Source organism: Protopterus annectens, chromosome 9.part0 (assembly GCF_019279795.1).
Source record: "Protopterus annectens isolate FY-2018-M chromosome 9.part0, PAN1.0, whole genome shotgun sequence".
Lineage (NCBI taxonomy): Eukaryota > Metazoa > Chordata > Ceratodontiformes > Protopteridae > Protopterus > Protopterus annectens.
Genome location: NC_056743.1, coordinates 1758474742 through 1758493380, shown reverse-complemented (window position 1 = coordinate 1758493380; position 18639 = coordinate 1758474742). Strand labels below are relative to the sequence as shown.

The window sequence follows — 18639 nt, the reverse complement described above, 5'->3', positions numbered from 1 at the left end:
CTTGTTCGGCATTTATTTCTCAGATGTTAAATCAAACATGGGAGGGTTGTGGCTGACAAACTTCGCAGATGACTGCAAACTAGGCGCCATAGTCGATACACCAGCGGACACATACATCCTACAAAAAGGCCTCACAGAAACGGACAACTGGTGCCGGAGTCACAGCCTTAAACTAAATGCCAAAAAATGTATAGTCATCCCCTTTGGGAAAAACAAAGTACCCACAAATTATCACATAGACAGCAACCCACTGAGTACGGAAAAAGTAATCAGAGACCTAGGGACCCAAGTTGACAGCGACCTCTCATTTCACACCCACGTTGCCAAAGTGGTTAGAAAAACATTCTACCTTGCACACCTCATCATGAAGGGATTCACATCCAGATCCAGGGATGTCATTGTACCCCTATACTCCTCCCTCATCAGACCCATGATTGAGTACAATGCCCCATTTGGTATGTACCTCACCCGGCATTTGCAACAGCTGGAGAGACCACAAAAGTACCTCACCAAGAGGATCAAGGGTCTCCAACATATGTCTTATTCTGCCAGACTAAAGAAACTTCAGCTCTATTCAGTAGCATACCTCCTGCTCAGAGGTGATCTCTGCCTGACGTACAAGGCCATGTCCAATCAGAATCTGATGGACATGCTCCACCTCAAGAGATCCAAATCCATCAGGACCATGAGAGCTAAACACTTAAACCTTGGCACAAGTATGAATAGGACATGCTGGAGGGATAGATTCATAACCCAGAGGCTTCCCATGCTTTGGAACAGGATCCCAGTTTGTATTAGGCAGAGCCCCTCACTGACTCTCTTCAAGAGAAATCTTGATGAGTGGATGGGAGATTGTAAGTTTACCCCAGGGGTCACATCTGTGTCACTGCTAGACAGGGGCACAGTAAACTAATTCTATTATATAACGGGACCTTCATTATGTCACTACTAGACAGAGGCACAGTATTCTAATTTTATTCTGTACATTTTTGTACCATTTTATGGGGTGGCAAAAGCCACATCACTATGGCTAGGCTTACAAATGCCCTAGGGCAGATAGCCTAGTACTATACTATGAAACTATGAAACTATATATATATATATATATATATATATATATATATATATATATATATATATCTGTATATGTATGCATACATGTATATGTATATATATATATATATATATATATATATTGATATATATATATATATATATATATATATATATATATATATATATATATATATATCTAAAGACATATGGATGTATGGGTGTCTGCATATGTATATATCTATAGGGTATTTATATATATATACATGTGCAATCTCTGCAATGTTCAGCATGTGGTCTAGTGTTCTTAATAAGAATTCCATCTGGAATTATGGATGATGACCAATGCACTACTGCAGTGTCCATACTAAGGCCAATTCATTTCAAAGATGTTATTACAAATAATATAGGCGTAGGATTGCTTGCTACAGTTACAGAGTGAAGAGGGTTTTCTTTAACTAACTACTTAATGAATTTTTTGGGGGGGGGTGAGATTGCTAAGGGCACCAGATAAGCAAGTTATAATTCGGATTATAAATAACACTGAAAGATGGCTGGAAGAACAAGTTTGTCTTGTAGCAAATAAGTCAACCTCTTACAAAAGACTTGATATACAACAAGGTGAAGGACAGAAGAAATTTGGAAAGATTAATGGAATTCTCTAAAGCGTGTCAGTTTAAATCCTTTATAAAAGGAGATTGGGGGTTGAGATTGGGGACTAAGGGTTTGCAAAATGGTTAAAGTGTTTACTTTACAGACACAATGTACATGGTTTAATTCCCAACTTTGTGGTGCACAGCTAGATTTAAAAAAGCCTCCTGGGAGCATTAGCCTAGTAAACATCTATGAACTTTAATGGGGAGGAGTTGGCTTAATGGCTAAGGGCTTTATCTCAGAGGTACAAGGTTAAGGTTTTCATTCTGACCTCTGGTTATTAGCTAGGCTTATAACAGTCTGCAGACTAATAGCCTAGTATTTACATATGTACCTATAAAACAAAACAGATCCACATCTGTGACCAAAAGTCAAGGAAAGGAAACTGGATGAGAAGCCATAACAATGGTAAAGATGAAAAAAAAAACACTTAGGATAATCATATCAGATGGTGTAAAGGGCAGTAAGTAATGCAGGGGGGTGGTAGAAGGAAGACAAACTGAATAGCAAGATGCCTAAAAAAGATAATGCCAGAACAAAAATATACTCCTCTGAAGAGGCAGCTAGTAATACCCTATTATGAGTTATTATGTGCAGTTTTATAGACCTTAGTCCTTTTGAAGATTTAAACCACATGGTATACAGTTTGCATTTGACACCAAATAATGCATTTGATAACCAAATAACATGAAGCTATAGGACCGTATATTTTACAGTCCTGAAAAGGAAGAACCAAAGAAATACATGAATAAAGATTTATTAGGCATATTAATAGACTCCAAGTGCCTAACATCTTTAAAAAAGAGAGAGATTAAAGCTGTAGAAAGTAATCTGAATGTATGAAGTGAACAGCTCAGGAGAGATATGGCAATATATTATTTCACAGAAGGAATGGTGGTTAACTGGAATAACCAACCAGAAGTACAATCCAAACAGTAAGCAACAGCTTCTGTAAAGCATGGAAGAAATATAAATTAGTCTTCATGGTGGTGAAATAAAAAGTATGTTGGTTTAGTAAGAAACATATCTCATCCAAGAGGTAGAAAAGTGGGGAGAAATGATGAGCCATGTGGACCTTATCAGGCATAAAAAATCTAAGTTATGTTGCCTGAAAGATTATTATAGAGGCTTGTCTGTTGTTAGGATGGACCATCCTATCACTGTGCATCCCACTAAACAGTGGTTTATACTGATATCACTGTCTCCAAAGAACCAGATGGTAGCTTTAATTAAAGACTGGGTAAATGTTGTATCAGCACACACAAGACACTTGGGGACTTCAGAACATTTCCTAGTCATTCAAGTGTTACCAGTGAAATGCAAGCAGCATTCGAAGCACCACTAAACAACATTTCCAAGTCCTACTGGTGAAATGCACCTCATATTCAAGGCACCTGATGGTGCAAATAACCACTACACAAGAAATCTTAGGATTCTGTTACCTTTCCAAGTGCTAGAGGTGAAATGTATGCCATACATACGGCATCTGAGAATTTCAGAACCCTTCCAAATGCTAGAGGTGAAAGGTACCCTATTCATAAGTCATTTATGGGTTTCAGAACCCTTTTGAGGCAAAAAGAATGATTAACAAGGACCTCTAGCAATGAAGCAATATAGTGACTCACCCAAGTCCACCCAGCATAGAAGATGTCTTTGAGAAAATTACAAAACAAAGAACAGTACTTTGTAAATTCAACATGTGGTATTCTTTGATGAGAGATTCCAAAAGTATGGCATTTTGCAAATTTGGCATTTGAGATTCTTTAATGAAGGGAATAATTAAAGCAAAATTCACATGCTCGGTATGTGCTTGAGATTCACTTTAAAACCAGAATTCACATAAAGGTAAAACATGTCAAGTAAAGCCGTACTTTTCAGTAAGGCATGATTTGGCATAGCCTAATATCAACATTAATAGATCTACAATTTAATCTACTGTTTGAAATTTAGCCACTTACAGCCTGTTACAATGGTTTTATTATGGCTGAAGCTGCTTCAGCTTACACGCAGTCAAACTCACCAGAAAAGCAGCAATAGTTCCTCCTGTCAAGAAGCCAGCCAGGACATCAGACCAGTGATTTCGGTATTCAGCTACATGGACCACCCCAACCAGAAAAGCTGGACAGAGTAGTGACAGGCAGATGGAGGGCTTTGCGAGACGAGATCCTTTGATCCTGTAGACCAGAGTCACATACATCTAGGGAAAAAGAATCAAAAATGCACATACATGTGTTTTCTTTTGACATGCAAGGTACCTTTACTACACAATTAACAGCTAAAGGAATGCAACCGTTTGAAAGCGTAAATATCTAAATACATCTGGGAAGAGGAGTGAGGTAGGTTAAAATGAACTCCCAGTTTATTCTGTGATGGTAAGTGTTCCTGCTGACCCTAACTTCTAGTGTAGAGATGAGCTCTGACTGGAGACTTTAAGTGACAATGAAAGATGGTCATTTAGCTGCAGGGGTGAAAGAGAAAAACTAGGAACAATGTAGCTGCAATTAATACATACATATATACATACATAATACATAAATACATATATACATATAAACATACATGCATACATACATTACATGCATGAATAATACATATACATACATACATACATATATACATACATACATACATACAAATATTTCAAACATGGGCATTAATGCCCTTCTAGCCTGCCAATATACCAAAACACTTGTTCCTATAATAAGTGTCAGGCTGTTTTTAAAAAAATAGCTGAACTAGTGCTTGCTTAAGAACCAGTTAATGCACTTTTCATTGCTATAGAATCTTTTTTTAATTTCTCCAAGTCTTTTAGGTTTCTCATACCATGATGGGAATGGACCCCATTCCTATGTCAAAGTATGATTAAAGTTCATGAAATTAGTATTGTTTCAATCTTTGATGTTAGCCAGAAGTGCTCTTAACAGCACCCACAATGTGTCCAATAATGATTCCTTCTGCAATTCATATGGAGTTATATGTGTTGGTAACATACCTAAGTATGATTATAAAAGACCCGTCACTCCTACTACTAATAGAACTGTCTTATTATCTTTCTTCCACATTGCCCTCATTTCTACCTGCAAATTCTGGTATTTTTATGACTCTGTACGTAAGACACTGCATAACTGGGTGTAGCAATTTCAATGATCAATTGCTACTTTTGTCTTCTTTTCATAGACTACTATATCTGGTTTCCTTGCATCTTTTTTTTGAAGTGATAGTAGTGGGTGATCCCATGTGATATAAACTTCATCGTTTTCTATGATGCTTTGTGGCTCATGTTTCCAGTGTTTTTCAGCTACTTCAATGTTATAATGTTTGTACAATCCCCAGTGCAACAGTCTTGCCACATTACTATGCCTTTCAGTATAGTCTTTCTGCCATTAGTATATCACAACCAGTAAAAAGAAGTGTGACTCAATTCTGTTTTACAAAACCTACATTTCTCTGTTTCTCCCATGTGTCCAATGGACTTTGTAAACCAATGTGTATGTAGTCCACTATCGTGGGCCCACAATATTAACCTTTCATCTTTTGGTTTAAATTCACCTGTCCTTAACCATTCCTGCATTCAATCCAGTCAGTCACTCCAACACTGTAGATTAGGACAGGAAGAGCAAATTGGTTAATAGCATGGACTTTGTTCCTAGATGTCAGTGCTGTTTTCAGGATTAATTTAAGTCTTCTGAAGTATTCCTAAGTTTTATTCGCATTTGTTCATGTTTTATTGTTGATCATCAATTCCCAAATATTATTACATTCCCTTCTGCTAAAGCTCCTTTATATCACATTCTTGTCCCAAACTGATGTTCTCTTGGTGCTGCAGTTTTCCTGCTTCAAAGTTTGATTTTGCACATTTATCAAGGCCAAATGACATTCTTATATCACTTGAAAGTTTTGACCACTTGCAGTTGTGCTTTCAGTTCCTCATCTGATGAACTATACACTTTTAAATCATCTACAAAAAGAAGATGAGAAATCTTCACACTGTTGTTTTCCGGGAGCCAAACTGCAGCCATGACCTATCTGTTAAGTAGACAATTTATTGGATGAAAGGCAAGAGAAAATAGCAGTGATGACAGAGGTTCACCCTAGAATATCCCCTTTTGAATATTTATCCCTAGAATAATAATTTGTCTTTTATCATGGCTTAACTGCAAAGTGGTTTTTGCACTGTTTCATGGTCACTCTAATGTAATAGATCAGTGTAGGATATGTCTTATACATTTTAAGCACTCTTTCATCCATGAATGTGGGATACTGTCAAATGCCTTTTTATAGTCTATCAATGCCATACTTAAATTCTTCCCCTTTTTACAGTTCTCCATTATGACTTTATTTAACAGCAAATGACCACTTGTTCCATATGACTTTCTTTTATTAACCTTTTGTTCTACTGCCATGATTGAGTTTTTTTCTAAATGACTATAAACTTTTTTGGCATCAGTTCCAGTGTATAGTTTATACATCGTCAGAAGGCAAGTTACTGGGCTATAGTTTTTAGGATATCTTGCAGGTTCACTTTTAAGTAGGAGTACTGTTTTTACTATTGTTAACCAGGCTGGTATCTGGTCAGGGTATGCATTTAAATAGTTGGTACGCATGGCTAAATCTTCATATAAAGATGTTAATACTTTTAGCCATGAGTAAGGTTCTTTTTTTAATTTTGTTTCACTCGCTCTACCTGTTTCATATGCTGTACATTTAAACTTCTTATTCTTTGTTTTATTTCTTCTATCCCTTTAGCATCTTTGTTATGTCCCACAGGATCTTCATAGATAGTTCTCCAACTTGTATCTATTTCTTCTTTTTTTGGTGGTGTTTTCAATTACGTTTGCCTTGTTTCCCAATTCTCTATAAAACTTTTTTTGGGTCATCAATAAATTGCTTATTTTGTACTTTTCCTTTATATTTATCTGCATATCTTCTAATTTTTTCTGCCTGTGCTGATATTTTTAGTTTATTATTTGTGCTAGTGCATGATAGATCCTGATCTGTTCTTCTGATAATGCGCATTGGTTTTATCACATCTATCTTTCTGAGTACTTTGTTGATCTGTTCCTTCTTTTATACTCTTCTAACAATTATACTTCTTGTCTTAATTGCTTCATAGTTCGCTCTATTTGATACTTCCATAATGGCATTCAATTTCTCCCCTTCCTTTCCCTTACTACCCCATGATTTTGTGGTAAGACTTTATCTGTTATTAATTTAGCTGCACAATAATATATCCTATTTACTTCTGTTATATCTCATGAATCTCTATAGACAGTCCTAATTACTGTGTTGATTTATTTTATAAAAAATCTGTCTTTCTGGGTTATATTGACTTTCTTTGGTCTATTTCTTTCAATTGATGTTAATATGTCTGTCCATCTCTATTAAATCAAGCAACTCTTCTCATAGATCATTTTCTTCTAAACTGAGGGCACTTTTTTGTTCTCCATTTCCTGTGGGCATTCTATAGAAAGTTCCAGAGCATCTTCCTGTGCCACATTCTTTTCAGTTTCATTCTGTGTCATCTGTTACTCTTTCATATGGGAGCTCACTGGTCTATCACTCCACAACATTAACTGCCACAGTTTCCTGTTCCTTCTCTTGCTGTGCAACTTGAACAGAACGTTTGTACTAGTTTGCTATGAAAGGGTCCAAAGTATCTTCATATGGCAACTGATTAGATGTTTCCTGCTCCACTGTGTTCTCCTTAATTTAGGGATGCATATCCTACCCTGTTGTGATGTTATCTGAGTTAGATTTTGTACACTAAATCCTTCACTTTGCAGGTAATCCATAACCTCAGTTTCTATTTCTTTAACTTCTCCATTACTAATCCTCTTTTCTACTTTTCCTCTTTGTTTTCTTATTTTTTGTATTGTAAAATTGTTCATGTCTGGATGCCTTTGCCTGTATTTCTCTTCAAATATCTTTGGTGCTGCTCTTTTTGTATTGATTAGTTTTGTTTTCTCCTTTTCATAAATGTTGCACCATATTAAAATCTCTATTTCTTTCCTAGGTCCATATATATTTTCAGATGTCTCCTTCTCCTCCTGTTTCTACTTACTTTGGGGATGTGTTTTATCATGCTGTGATGTAACCTGTGTTAGATTTCAGCACTAAATCCTTTACTTTGCAAGTACTCCATAACTTCATCTTCTATTTTTTAACTTCTACTTTACTAATCTTCTGTTCTGTGTTCCCTCTTTGTGTTCTTATTTTTTATTGTGAATTTTTCCATATCTGGATGTCTTTGCCTGTATTTCTCTTTGAATATCTTTGGGGCTGCCTTTTTTGTGTTGATTAATTTAACTTTCTCCTTTGCATACATATTGCACCATATCAGCTCTTTCTTTCTCATGTCCATAGTTCCTTTTTATACCTTTCAAAAGTCTCAAGATTTTGTTCTTTATATTTTTCCATTTCCTCAGTCACTTCTTTTTCCAAATGGCCCAAGGTTTCTTGGTCTATATAATATTTTTCTTAAATATGTTGTATTAATGAACACAATTTTTTATTTGAAGTTTCTGACAGTTTTTCTTGTGGAAGTATTTTTCTTTCCTCTAATTTCTCTCTTAATCTCGTAATCTTTTTGTATATCTTCTGCTGGAAATTCTGGGCTTCTTGCATAATAGTAACAATACATAATTTCTTTCTTATCCTCAATAGTCTACTCTGTCGTTTTTATGTCTCTATTTTGGCCTATCAGTTTGGCATCCTCCCCCTTGGCCTGGCCTAGCCCCATTGTAGGAATGTTTCAGTGTCTTGAGGATTCTACACTGTCATTTGTTCCAGTCCTAGCACCAGTGGGCATTTTTGTATCCTAGGTCCTGTGCACCTAGCTATCTTTTTTATTTTAACCTACTTCTGTCCATGATATATGCAATATAAAATACAGTCTATATATCAGTGTTGTCTTGCTGAGATTTTGTGAAAAACAGTGTTCACCTCGTTAAGGTACTCACCAAGACTTGAGGATGAATTCAATTCCAGCAATACTGCTCTCCTTTGCTTTCTGACTTATCATCTCTCCATTTAGACTACATCTTATAGGTTTATAGGTTTGTAGGTGTGTACTAAGCTAATGACCACAAGGGCTTTTTTAAGCCTAGCAATGCATCCCAGATCTCTGACAAGTTCTGATACCCTTGATAAGTGTAAGTAGGGGCTTGGGAGATGAAACATTTAAAAGCAGGAGCCTGTGAGATGAAGCATTTACAGGTTGTCTGTGTCCATTTAAAGACATAGGTGACAAACCATGGATGAATTTCCTGTTCCCCATCTAACTGTCCAACTTGCACTTGAAATGGGTTAGTAAAAACTCTGTTTCACATGGACGGAGAGTCTGTTCCAGAGATGGGGTAGTCTCTGGAATACATGCCTGTCTCTCCAGCAGGTCCTATTTAGATCACAGGCAAGGTTTTGTGGATATGCAGGAAGTCCATCAGAATGGGGTCTGACAATGCCCTGTATGCCAGGCATAGATCTCACAGGCAAGGTTTAAATCTTTAGATGGTGCTGTTTGTTTTGTGGATATGCAGGAGGTCCATCAGAGTGGAGTCTGACAATGCCTTGCATGCCAGGCATAGAGCTCCCTTCAAAAGTCTGCAGAAGACAGAATACAGGGATAGGGCCTTGAGGTGGTCTGCATAGGACATTTTTCTTACTTATGCCCTGTATTCTTTTAGTGAGGAATCTCTGTGGACATTACAATTGTTGGATATGCCTGGTTAGGTACATTCTAAAGGAGGCATTGCACTCAATAATAGGTCTTATAAATGCTGAATACAGTGGAGCAAAGACTTCCTTGGACTTAGATGCCATACCTTTGTTTGTAAGTTGTGCAACATAGAAATATTTCCTCACTACTGTAGACATGTGATGGGAAAAGGCTAGATTACTGTCTACATGTGTCCCTAAGTCCCTGACTACTGGGTCAGTTCTAAGGGGTGTGTTGTCAATATGATAGTTACCAGGGGTGGATGTCTTTCTGAAGGATACTATTATGCATTTCTTGGCATTTAGTTTTAGTCCATGGCTCTAATACCTCAATCATCTACATAGGTTGTCTGATGATTCTTTACTACCTTTTGATAACCCCAAACATTCCCAAATATAGATGTCTCTAAATGCCCTCTATACCTGAATAAGATCTCCTCTTAGATATCTATAGTAAACACTGTACAAGTTCAGATATTTTAGTCTTTCATAGTAACCTAAGTTTCCCATCCATGGATGCCCTTGGCATATTTCTGCTGTACTATTTAAAGTTTACTCATGCTTGTTTTCTTATAAGATTTCTATATTTTTATTCCATACTCAAGATTGGGTCTAATGTAACTAAAAAACAATGATTTCATCATTTCTAATATCCTAGACTTTATGAATCTTTTATACAATCTATAGTTCTAGAACTTTCATTAACTAATTGGTTGATATGATTAGAAAGACTCAAAGCTGGATCGACCCATATACCCAGGTCCTTAAATGACTCTACAGTTTCAATCACTGTATGTTGTATTAAATATTCACCTTTTAGTTTATGTCTCCCAAATCTCATATGCATAGTTTTTGATGTATTTATCGGCATATTATTCTCATGTGCCCAAATGGTCAATCTAGTCAAGTTCTTTTGCAGACATGCCTTATCTGTAACACATGTAATCAGTTTACCCAGTTTCAGATCATCTGTATATAGACTGTAGAACACCTCAGATAAAAAAGTTAGGTCTGAAAGATACAATCTGAACAAGTAAGGGCCTAGGACAGAGCCCTGTGGGACATCTGCCTGTAACCAAGAATTTCACCTGTCCAATTGTTGTATGACACTTGCCATGTCATATTTGTAAGCCATGCAGCTATCCATCAAGAGTACATCAATACCTAGTTGTTCTAATTTATTGATCAGCGTTTTGTGTATGACTCTGTCAAATGCTGAAGTTAAATCTATATAAATTACATCACAGCACACTTTTTCATTCATAGCTGTTATTATATTGTTATAGAACATCATGTTACAGGTGGTAATAAATCTATTTTCAACATATGTATGCTGATATATGGTTTTAAGTCCAACCTATCCAATTCTGAAAATAATGTATCCAATATTACCTTCGCCATTATTTTTCCATAACATGAAAGTAGACTGAAGGGTCTATATGACTCCTCCCCTTTCCTTTACAAACAGGTTTAACAAATGCATGGCTCCAATCTTGCGGAATCTCCCCATATTTATATAACCTAGTGAATAATAGATGTAATGGTAGTGTAAGTTCTTGCTGAAGTGTTGTCAAGTCATTATTACTAACTCTGTCTCCTTCCTGTGTTTTGTTTAGATTCAGTTTGCAGTTCTTTTTCAATATAATCTAATGTGATTCCAGTATCTGGGGTTACCTGGATGTGCCAAATCTTGTCTTTTGGGCTTTTCTCCCCTTCCTTTCCCTTACTACCCCATGATTTTGTGGTAAGACTTTATCTGTTATTAATTTAGCTGCACAATAATATATCCTATTTACTTCTGTTATACCTCATGAATCTCTATAGACAGTCCTAATTACTGTGTTGATTTATTTTATCAAACTTCTGTCTTTCTGGGTTATATTGACTTTCTTTGGTCTATTTCTTTCAATTGATGTTAATATGTTTGTCCATCTCTATTAAATCAAGCAACTCTTCTCTTAGATCATTTTCTTCTAAACTGAGGGCACATTTTTGTTGTCCATTTCCTGTGGGCATTCTATAGAAAGTTCCAGAGCATCTTCCTGTGCCACATTCTTTTCAGTTTCATTCTGTGTCATCTGTTACTCTTTCATATGGGAGTTCACTGGTCTATCACTCCACAACATTAACTGCCACAGTTTCCTGTTCCTTCTCTTGCTGTGCAACTTGAACAGAACGTTTGTACTAGTTTGCTATGAAAGGGTCCAAAGTATCTTCATATGGCAACTGATCAGATGTTTCCTGCTCCACTGTGTTCTCCTTAATTTAGGGATGCATATCCTACCCTGCTGTGATGTTATCTGAGTTAGATTTTGTACAGTAAATCCTTCACTTTGCAGGTGCTCCATAACCTCAGTCTCTATTTCTTTAACTTCTCCATTACTAATCCTCTTTTCTACTTTTCCTCTTTGTTTTCTTATTTTTTGTATTGTAAAACTGTTCATGTCTGGATGCCTTTGCCTGTATTTCTCTTCAAATATCTTTGGTGCTGCTCTTTTTGTATTGATTAGTTTTGTTTTCTCCTTTTCATAAATGTTGCACCATATTAAAATCTCTATTTATTTCCTAGGTCCATATATATTTTCAGATGTCTCCTTCTCCTCCTGTTTCTACTTACTTTGGGGATGTGTTTTATCATGCTGTGATGTAACCTCTGTTAGATTTCTGCACTAAATCCTTTACTTTGCAAGTACTCCATAACTTCATCTTCTATTTTTTGACTTCTACTTTACTAATCTTCTGTTCTGTGTTCCCTCTTTGTAATTTTATTTTTTATTGTGAATTTTTCCTTATCTGGATGCCTTTGCCTGTATTTCTCTTTGAATATCTTTGGGGCTGCCTTTTTTGTGTTGATTAATTTAACTCTCTCCTTTGCATAAATATTGCACCATATCAGCTCTGTCTTTCTTTCCCATGTCCATAGTTCCTTTTTATACCTTTCAAAAGTCGCAAGATTTTGTTCTTTATATTTTCCCATTTCCTCAGTCACTTCTTTTTCCAAATGGCCCAAGGTTTCTTGGTCTATATAATGTTTTTCTTAAATATGTTGTATTAATGAACACAATTTTTTATTTGAAGTTTCTGACAGTTTTTCTTGTGGAAGTATTTTTCTTTCCTCTAATTTCTCTCTTAATCTCGTAATCTTTTTGTATATCTTCTGCTGGAAATGCTGGGCTTCTTGCATAATAGTAACAATACATAATTTCTTTCTTATCCTCAATAGTCTACTCTGTCATTTTTATGTCGCTATTTTGGCCTATCAGTTTGGCATCCTCCCCCTTGGCCTGGCCTAGCACCATTGTAGGAATGTTTCAGTGTCTTGAGGATTCTACACTGTCATTTTTTCCAGTCCTAGCACCAGTGGGCATTTTTGTATCCTAGGTCCTGTGCACCTAGCTATCTTTTTTTATTTTTAACCTACTTCTGTCCATGATATATGCAATATAAAATACAGTCTATATATCAGTGTTGTCTTGCTGAGATTTTGTGAAAAACAGGGTTCACCTCGTTAAGGTACTCACCAAGACTTGAGGATGAATTCAATTCCAGCAATACTGCTCTCCTTTGCTTTCTGACTTATCATCTCTCCGTTTAGACTACATCTTATAGGTTTATAGGTTTATAGGTTTGTAGGTGTGTACTAAGCCAATGACCACAAGGGCTTTTTTAAGCCTAGCCATGCATCCCAGATCTCTGACAAGTTCTGATACCCTTGATAAGTGTAAGTAGGGGCTTGGGAGATGAAACATTTAAAAGCAGGAGCCTGTGAGATGAAGCATTTACAGGTTGTCTGTGTCCATTTAAAGACATAGGTGACAAACCATGGATGAATTTCCTGTTCCCCATCTAACTGTCCAACTTGCACTTGAAATGGGTTAGTAAAAACTCTGTTTCACATGGACGGAGAGTCTGTTCCAGAGATGGGGTAGTCTCTGGGATACATACCTGTCTCTCCAGCAGGTCCTATTTAGATCACAGGCAAGGTCTTGTGGATATGCAGGAAGTCCATCAGAATGGGGTCTGACAATGCCCTGTATGCCAAGCATAGATCTCACAGGCAAGGTTTAAATCTTTAGATGGTGCTGTTTGTTTTGTGGATATGCAGGAGATCCATCAGAGTGGAGTCTGACAATGCCTTGCATGCCAGGCATAGAGCTTCCTTCAAAAGTCTGCAGAAGACAGAATACAGGGATAGGGCCTTGAGGTGGTCTGCATAGGACATTTTTCTTACTTATGCCCTGTATTCTTTTAGTGAGGAATCTCTGTGGACATTACAATTGTTGGATATGCCTGGTTAGGTACATTCTAAAGGAGGCATTGCACTCAATAATAGGTCTTATAAATGCTGAATACAGTGGAGCAAAGACTTCCTTGGACTTAGATCTTTGTTTATAAGTTGTGCAACATAGAAATATTTCCTCACTACTGTAGACATGTGATGGGAAAAGGCTAGATTACTGTCTACGTGTGTCCCTAAGTCCCTGACTACTGAGTCAGTTCTAAGGGGTGTGTTGTCAATATGATAGTTACCAGGGGTGGATGTCTTTCTGAAGGATACTATTATGCATTTCTTGGCATTTAGTTTTAGTCCATGGCTCTAATACCTCAATCATCTACATAGGTTGTCTGATGATTCTTTACTACTTTTTGATAACCCCAAACATTCCCAAATATAGATGTCGCTAAATGCCCTCTATACCTGAATAAGATCTCCTCTTAGATATCTATAGTAAACACTGTACAAGTTCAGATATTTTAGTCTTTCATAGTAACCTAAGTTTCCCATCCATGGATGCCCTTGGCATATTTCTGCTGTACTCTTTAAAGTTTACTCATGCTTGTTTTCTTATAAGATTTCTATATTTTTATTCCATACTCAAGTTTGGGTCTAATGTAACTAAAAAGCAATGATTTCATCATTTCTAATATCCTAGACTTTATGAATCTTTTATATAATCTATAGTTCTAGAACTTTCATTAACTAATTGGTTGATATGATTAGAAAGACTCAAAGATGGATCGACCCATATACCCAGGTCCTTAAATGACTCTACAGTTTCAATCACTGTATGTTGTATTAAATATTCACCTTTCAGTTTATGTCTTCCAAATCTCATATGCATAGTTTTTTATGTATTTATAGGCATATTATTCTCATGTGCCCAAATGGTCAATCTAATCAAGTTCTTTTGCAGACATGCCTTATCTGTAACACATGTAATCAGTTTACCCAGTTTCAGATCATCTGTATATAGACTGTAGAATACCTCAGATAAAAAAGTTAGGTGTGAAAGATACAATCTGAACAAGTAAGGGCCTAGGACAGAGCCCTGTGGGACATCTGACTGTAACCAAGAATTTCACCTGTCCAATTGTTGTATGACACTTGCCATGTCATATTTGTAAGCCATGAAGCTATCCATCAAGAGTACATCAATACCTAGTTGTTCTAATTTATTGATCAGTGTTTTGTGTATGACTCTGTCAAATGCTGAAGTTAAATCTATATAAATTACATCACAGCACACTTTTTCATTCATAGCTGTTATTATATTGTTATAGAACATCGTGTTACAGGTGGTAATAAATCTATTTTCAACATATGTATGCTGATATATGGTTTTAACTCCAACCTATCCAATTCTGACAATAATGTATCCAATATTACCTTCGCCATTATTTTTCCATAACATGAAAGTAGATTGAAGGGTCTATATGACTCCTCCCCTTTCCTTTACAAACAGGTTTAACAAATGCATGGCTCCAATCTTCAGGAATCTCCCCATATTTATATGATCTAGTAAATAATAAATATAATGGCACTGTAAGTTCTTGCTGAGGTGTTATCAAGTCATTATTACTAATTCTGTCTCCTCTCTGTGCTTTGTTTGGATTCAGTTTGCGCAGTTCTTTTTCAATATAATCTAATTTAATTCCAGTATCTGAGGTTACCTGGATGTCACAAGGACAGCTTATCACCCCTTTTGTGGAGCCAAATCATTTTGCATAAGATTTTGATAATATGTCTATAATGTTTTGTGTTTAAGAATAATTTTTAGAATCTACACACCATTTATCAATTCATATGTCTTTACTCCTTCCACATCATATGTATCTATTATGCTTAATATCTTTATATAAATTTTCTTCAAAATTTTCTTGATCTTATCTCACACTTTGCTTAATTTGTTTTTCCAGCTTGTTTATTTCAGTTTTCAAAGTTGTAGTTCAACCTTTCTTCCATTTCTTATATATTTTTGTCTCTCACCTCAATCAGGTATCTTGCTCTTATGGAAATATGTCCCCTGAGGTTGTATGCCTAGATCCTGATGTTAAACATTTTTTTTTTGCACTCAAACAGTTTCTCTTTCAAAACTGTCTACATTGCATCTCCAGTTTTTCCACAGAATACAGAACTCCAGTAAGTTTTACATTGTGACTGTTTTGTTCCATATAATCTGTAATTAATCTTCTGTGCATTAGTTTATATTTCAGTTTGGCAGAATTATCTAGCAACAAATTAACCTTTATAACCCCATAATCACTGCACATCAATGGTGGTAAAACCTGACTTGAAGTAACAGTAATTTCTTTAGGCACACAAACAATCTAGTATATTCCATTCCCTGGTAGTTTTTTTTTTTTTTTTTTTTTTTACAATCTGAAGCAATTCCACAAAATACCAGGAACAGAAGACATACTCCAGCTAGAACAACACAAAACTGGTCAGGAAGGAAACAATTCCAACCAGAATGTAACCAAAGTGTTTATTAAAAACAATAAATGCTTTAGTTACATTCTGGTCGCAACTGTTTCCTTCCTAACCAGTTTTGTGTCAGTCTGAAGCAATTGTTGTTCCTAAACATACATTGTGAATAATTTCCTTACTAATGGTGTTGACGTAATGTTATTCCAATCTGTTTCGGGTAAATTTAAGTCCCCAGCTAATATTATTCTTCCCTCCTGTGTTTCATGAACTTAATGTATGAATTCCTCTAGGTCATCAACAATTGACTTTGGTGATCTATACACTCCAACAATTGTTATATGTTCCAGGGTTGTCTTTATTGTCACAGTTACACAGTCTATAGTATTGGTGTTATCACTGACTATGTAATAGCTACAGGTCCCATAACTATCTTTAATCCTGATCATAACACATCCACCTGATTTTCTGTTAGAATGTCTGTTACAGTAAAAATATTTATACAACACAAGGTAGAAACTGTTGCAAAAGAGAGTAAAATCCCATGAGTGGAGGAGCTCCCTGGTCAGCCTCAGTAAGAAGCTGAGATCCCTTATAAGATCCTCCAAAGCTAGCTACGAAAACAAAATCGCCACTAATTCTAAGGACAACCACAAAGCATTCTATAGCTATGTCAAGAATCTTGATGGCAACACCCAGATCTGCTCTGAGTTACAGCACAACGGCATGAAAATTACAGAACTAACTGATATTGCCAACATCCTGGCAAATAGGTACAGTGCTAACTTTACCCCCCCAAAGGGCCCATATCTAAACAGGAATAATGCAGAGTCCCTGTAATCACAACTATGCAGGTAAAAGCTGCACTCTCTAAAGCCAAAAACACAACATCAATGGGACTGGACAACATCCCAGGCTGTGTTTTACACGAACTTCAGAACGAACTGGCTCCCCACTTAAGCACCATGTTCAATAATAGCCTTGCATCAGGCTTTGTGCCCACTGAATGGCACACAGCAACAGTTATCCCACTCCACAAAGGGGGAGCCACCACTGATTCCCAAGAACTATCGACCTATTAGCCTGACGAGCCTGGGCTGCAAGGCCATGGAACGTATCATCGTGGAACTCATAAACAAAGACATTGGTAACCTCCAAACTCTGGATCCCACCCAGTTTGGGTTTGTGAAAGGCAGATCATGCCTCCTGAACCTGATTGACTTCTTTGAGGCAGTCAACAAAGCCGTAGATGAGGGTAAGGTGGTTCACACAGCCTATCTTGACCTCGCCAAGGCGTTCAACACCATCCCCCATTCTGCAATTATAGCTAAACTCACTAAACTAGGTATAAATCCCTACATCATAAGATGGGTTTCCAACTGGCTCACTGACAGAACCCACACTGTAAAAGTTGCAGACTCCAAATCTGACCTCAAAGCAGTGACAAGTGGAGTACCACAGGGTTCTGTCCTAGGACCTCTCCTGTTTGGTATTTACTTCTCTGAAGTACAGGCTAACACAGAAGGCCTCTGGCCAACGAAGTCCGCAGATGACTGCAAACTAGGAGCCATAGTCAAGTCCCCAAATGATGTGGACATCCTACAGAAGGGTCTTGCTGAGACAGATGCCTGGTGTCAGAGCCATGGCCTCAAGCTCAATGCCAAAAAGTGCAGTGTCATCCCCTTTGGTAAAAACTCTGTACCAATGAACTACCACATAGGCAGCAATCTACTTAACACCGAATGTGTGATAAGAGACCTTGGGACCCAGGTGGACAGTAGTCTCTCCTTTGATAGTCACATTGCCACATTAGTCAGGAAGTCCTTCTACATGCACACCTCATCATAAAAGGGCTCTCATTCAGGAAAAAAGAGGTTATTGTTCCCTTCTACTCAACACTCATTAGACCCATTATAGAGTACAACGCCCCTTTTGAAATGTACCTCACAAGACATCTGCAGCAGCTGGAAAGGCCACAGAAGTACCTCACAAAGTGGATTACTGGCCTCAGACAAATGCCCTACACTGACTGCCTCAAAAAACTCCAGCATTACTCCATAGCATATCGCCTACTCCGAGGTGATCGCTGCCTAACATATAAAGCTATGTCAAACCCAGAGCTGTTGGACATGCTACATTTAATGAAATCACAATCCCTCCGAGCTACACACTCTAGGGATCTAAACCTTGTCATCACAATAAACAGGACATGCTGGAGGGATAGATTCCTGTCCCCAAGACTTCCCATACTCTGGAACAGGCTAACCATCTATGTCAAGTAAAGTTGTTCATTAGCACTCCAAGAAAAATCTTGATGAGTGGATGGGAAATAGGAAATACACCCCAGGGATCACTTCTGTCTCTGCTCAACAGTGGCACAGAAAAATAACTTTCTTGGGTGATGTAAGCCAGAGAAGCTTGTTGGCTAGGCTTACCTAGGCCCTACCTATGAACCTATACCTTGACAGAACTGGTTTCCAGTCATTATTCTTTAACCATGTTTCACAAACAAT

At 37.0% G+C, this 18639-nt stretch overlaps 1 protein-coding gene across 5 annotated transcripts in view; it reads right to left on the bottom strand.

Moving 5' to 3' along the window:
* PLPPR2 (phospholipid phosphatase related 2) overlaps window positions 1–18639 on the bottom strand; it is a 504385-nt gene that overhangs the window by 187298 nt on the left and 298448 nt on the right. For all 5 annotated transcript variants that reach the window (XM_044084610.1, XM_044084607.1, XM_044084608.1 and 2 more), the window contains exon 6: window positions 3728–3904. In XM_044084610.1, the coding sequence (XP_043940545.1) occupies window positions 3728–3904 (177 nt within the window). The remainder of the gene's footprint in view (window positions 1–3727; window positions 3905–18639) is intronic.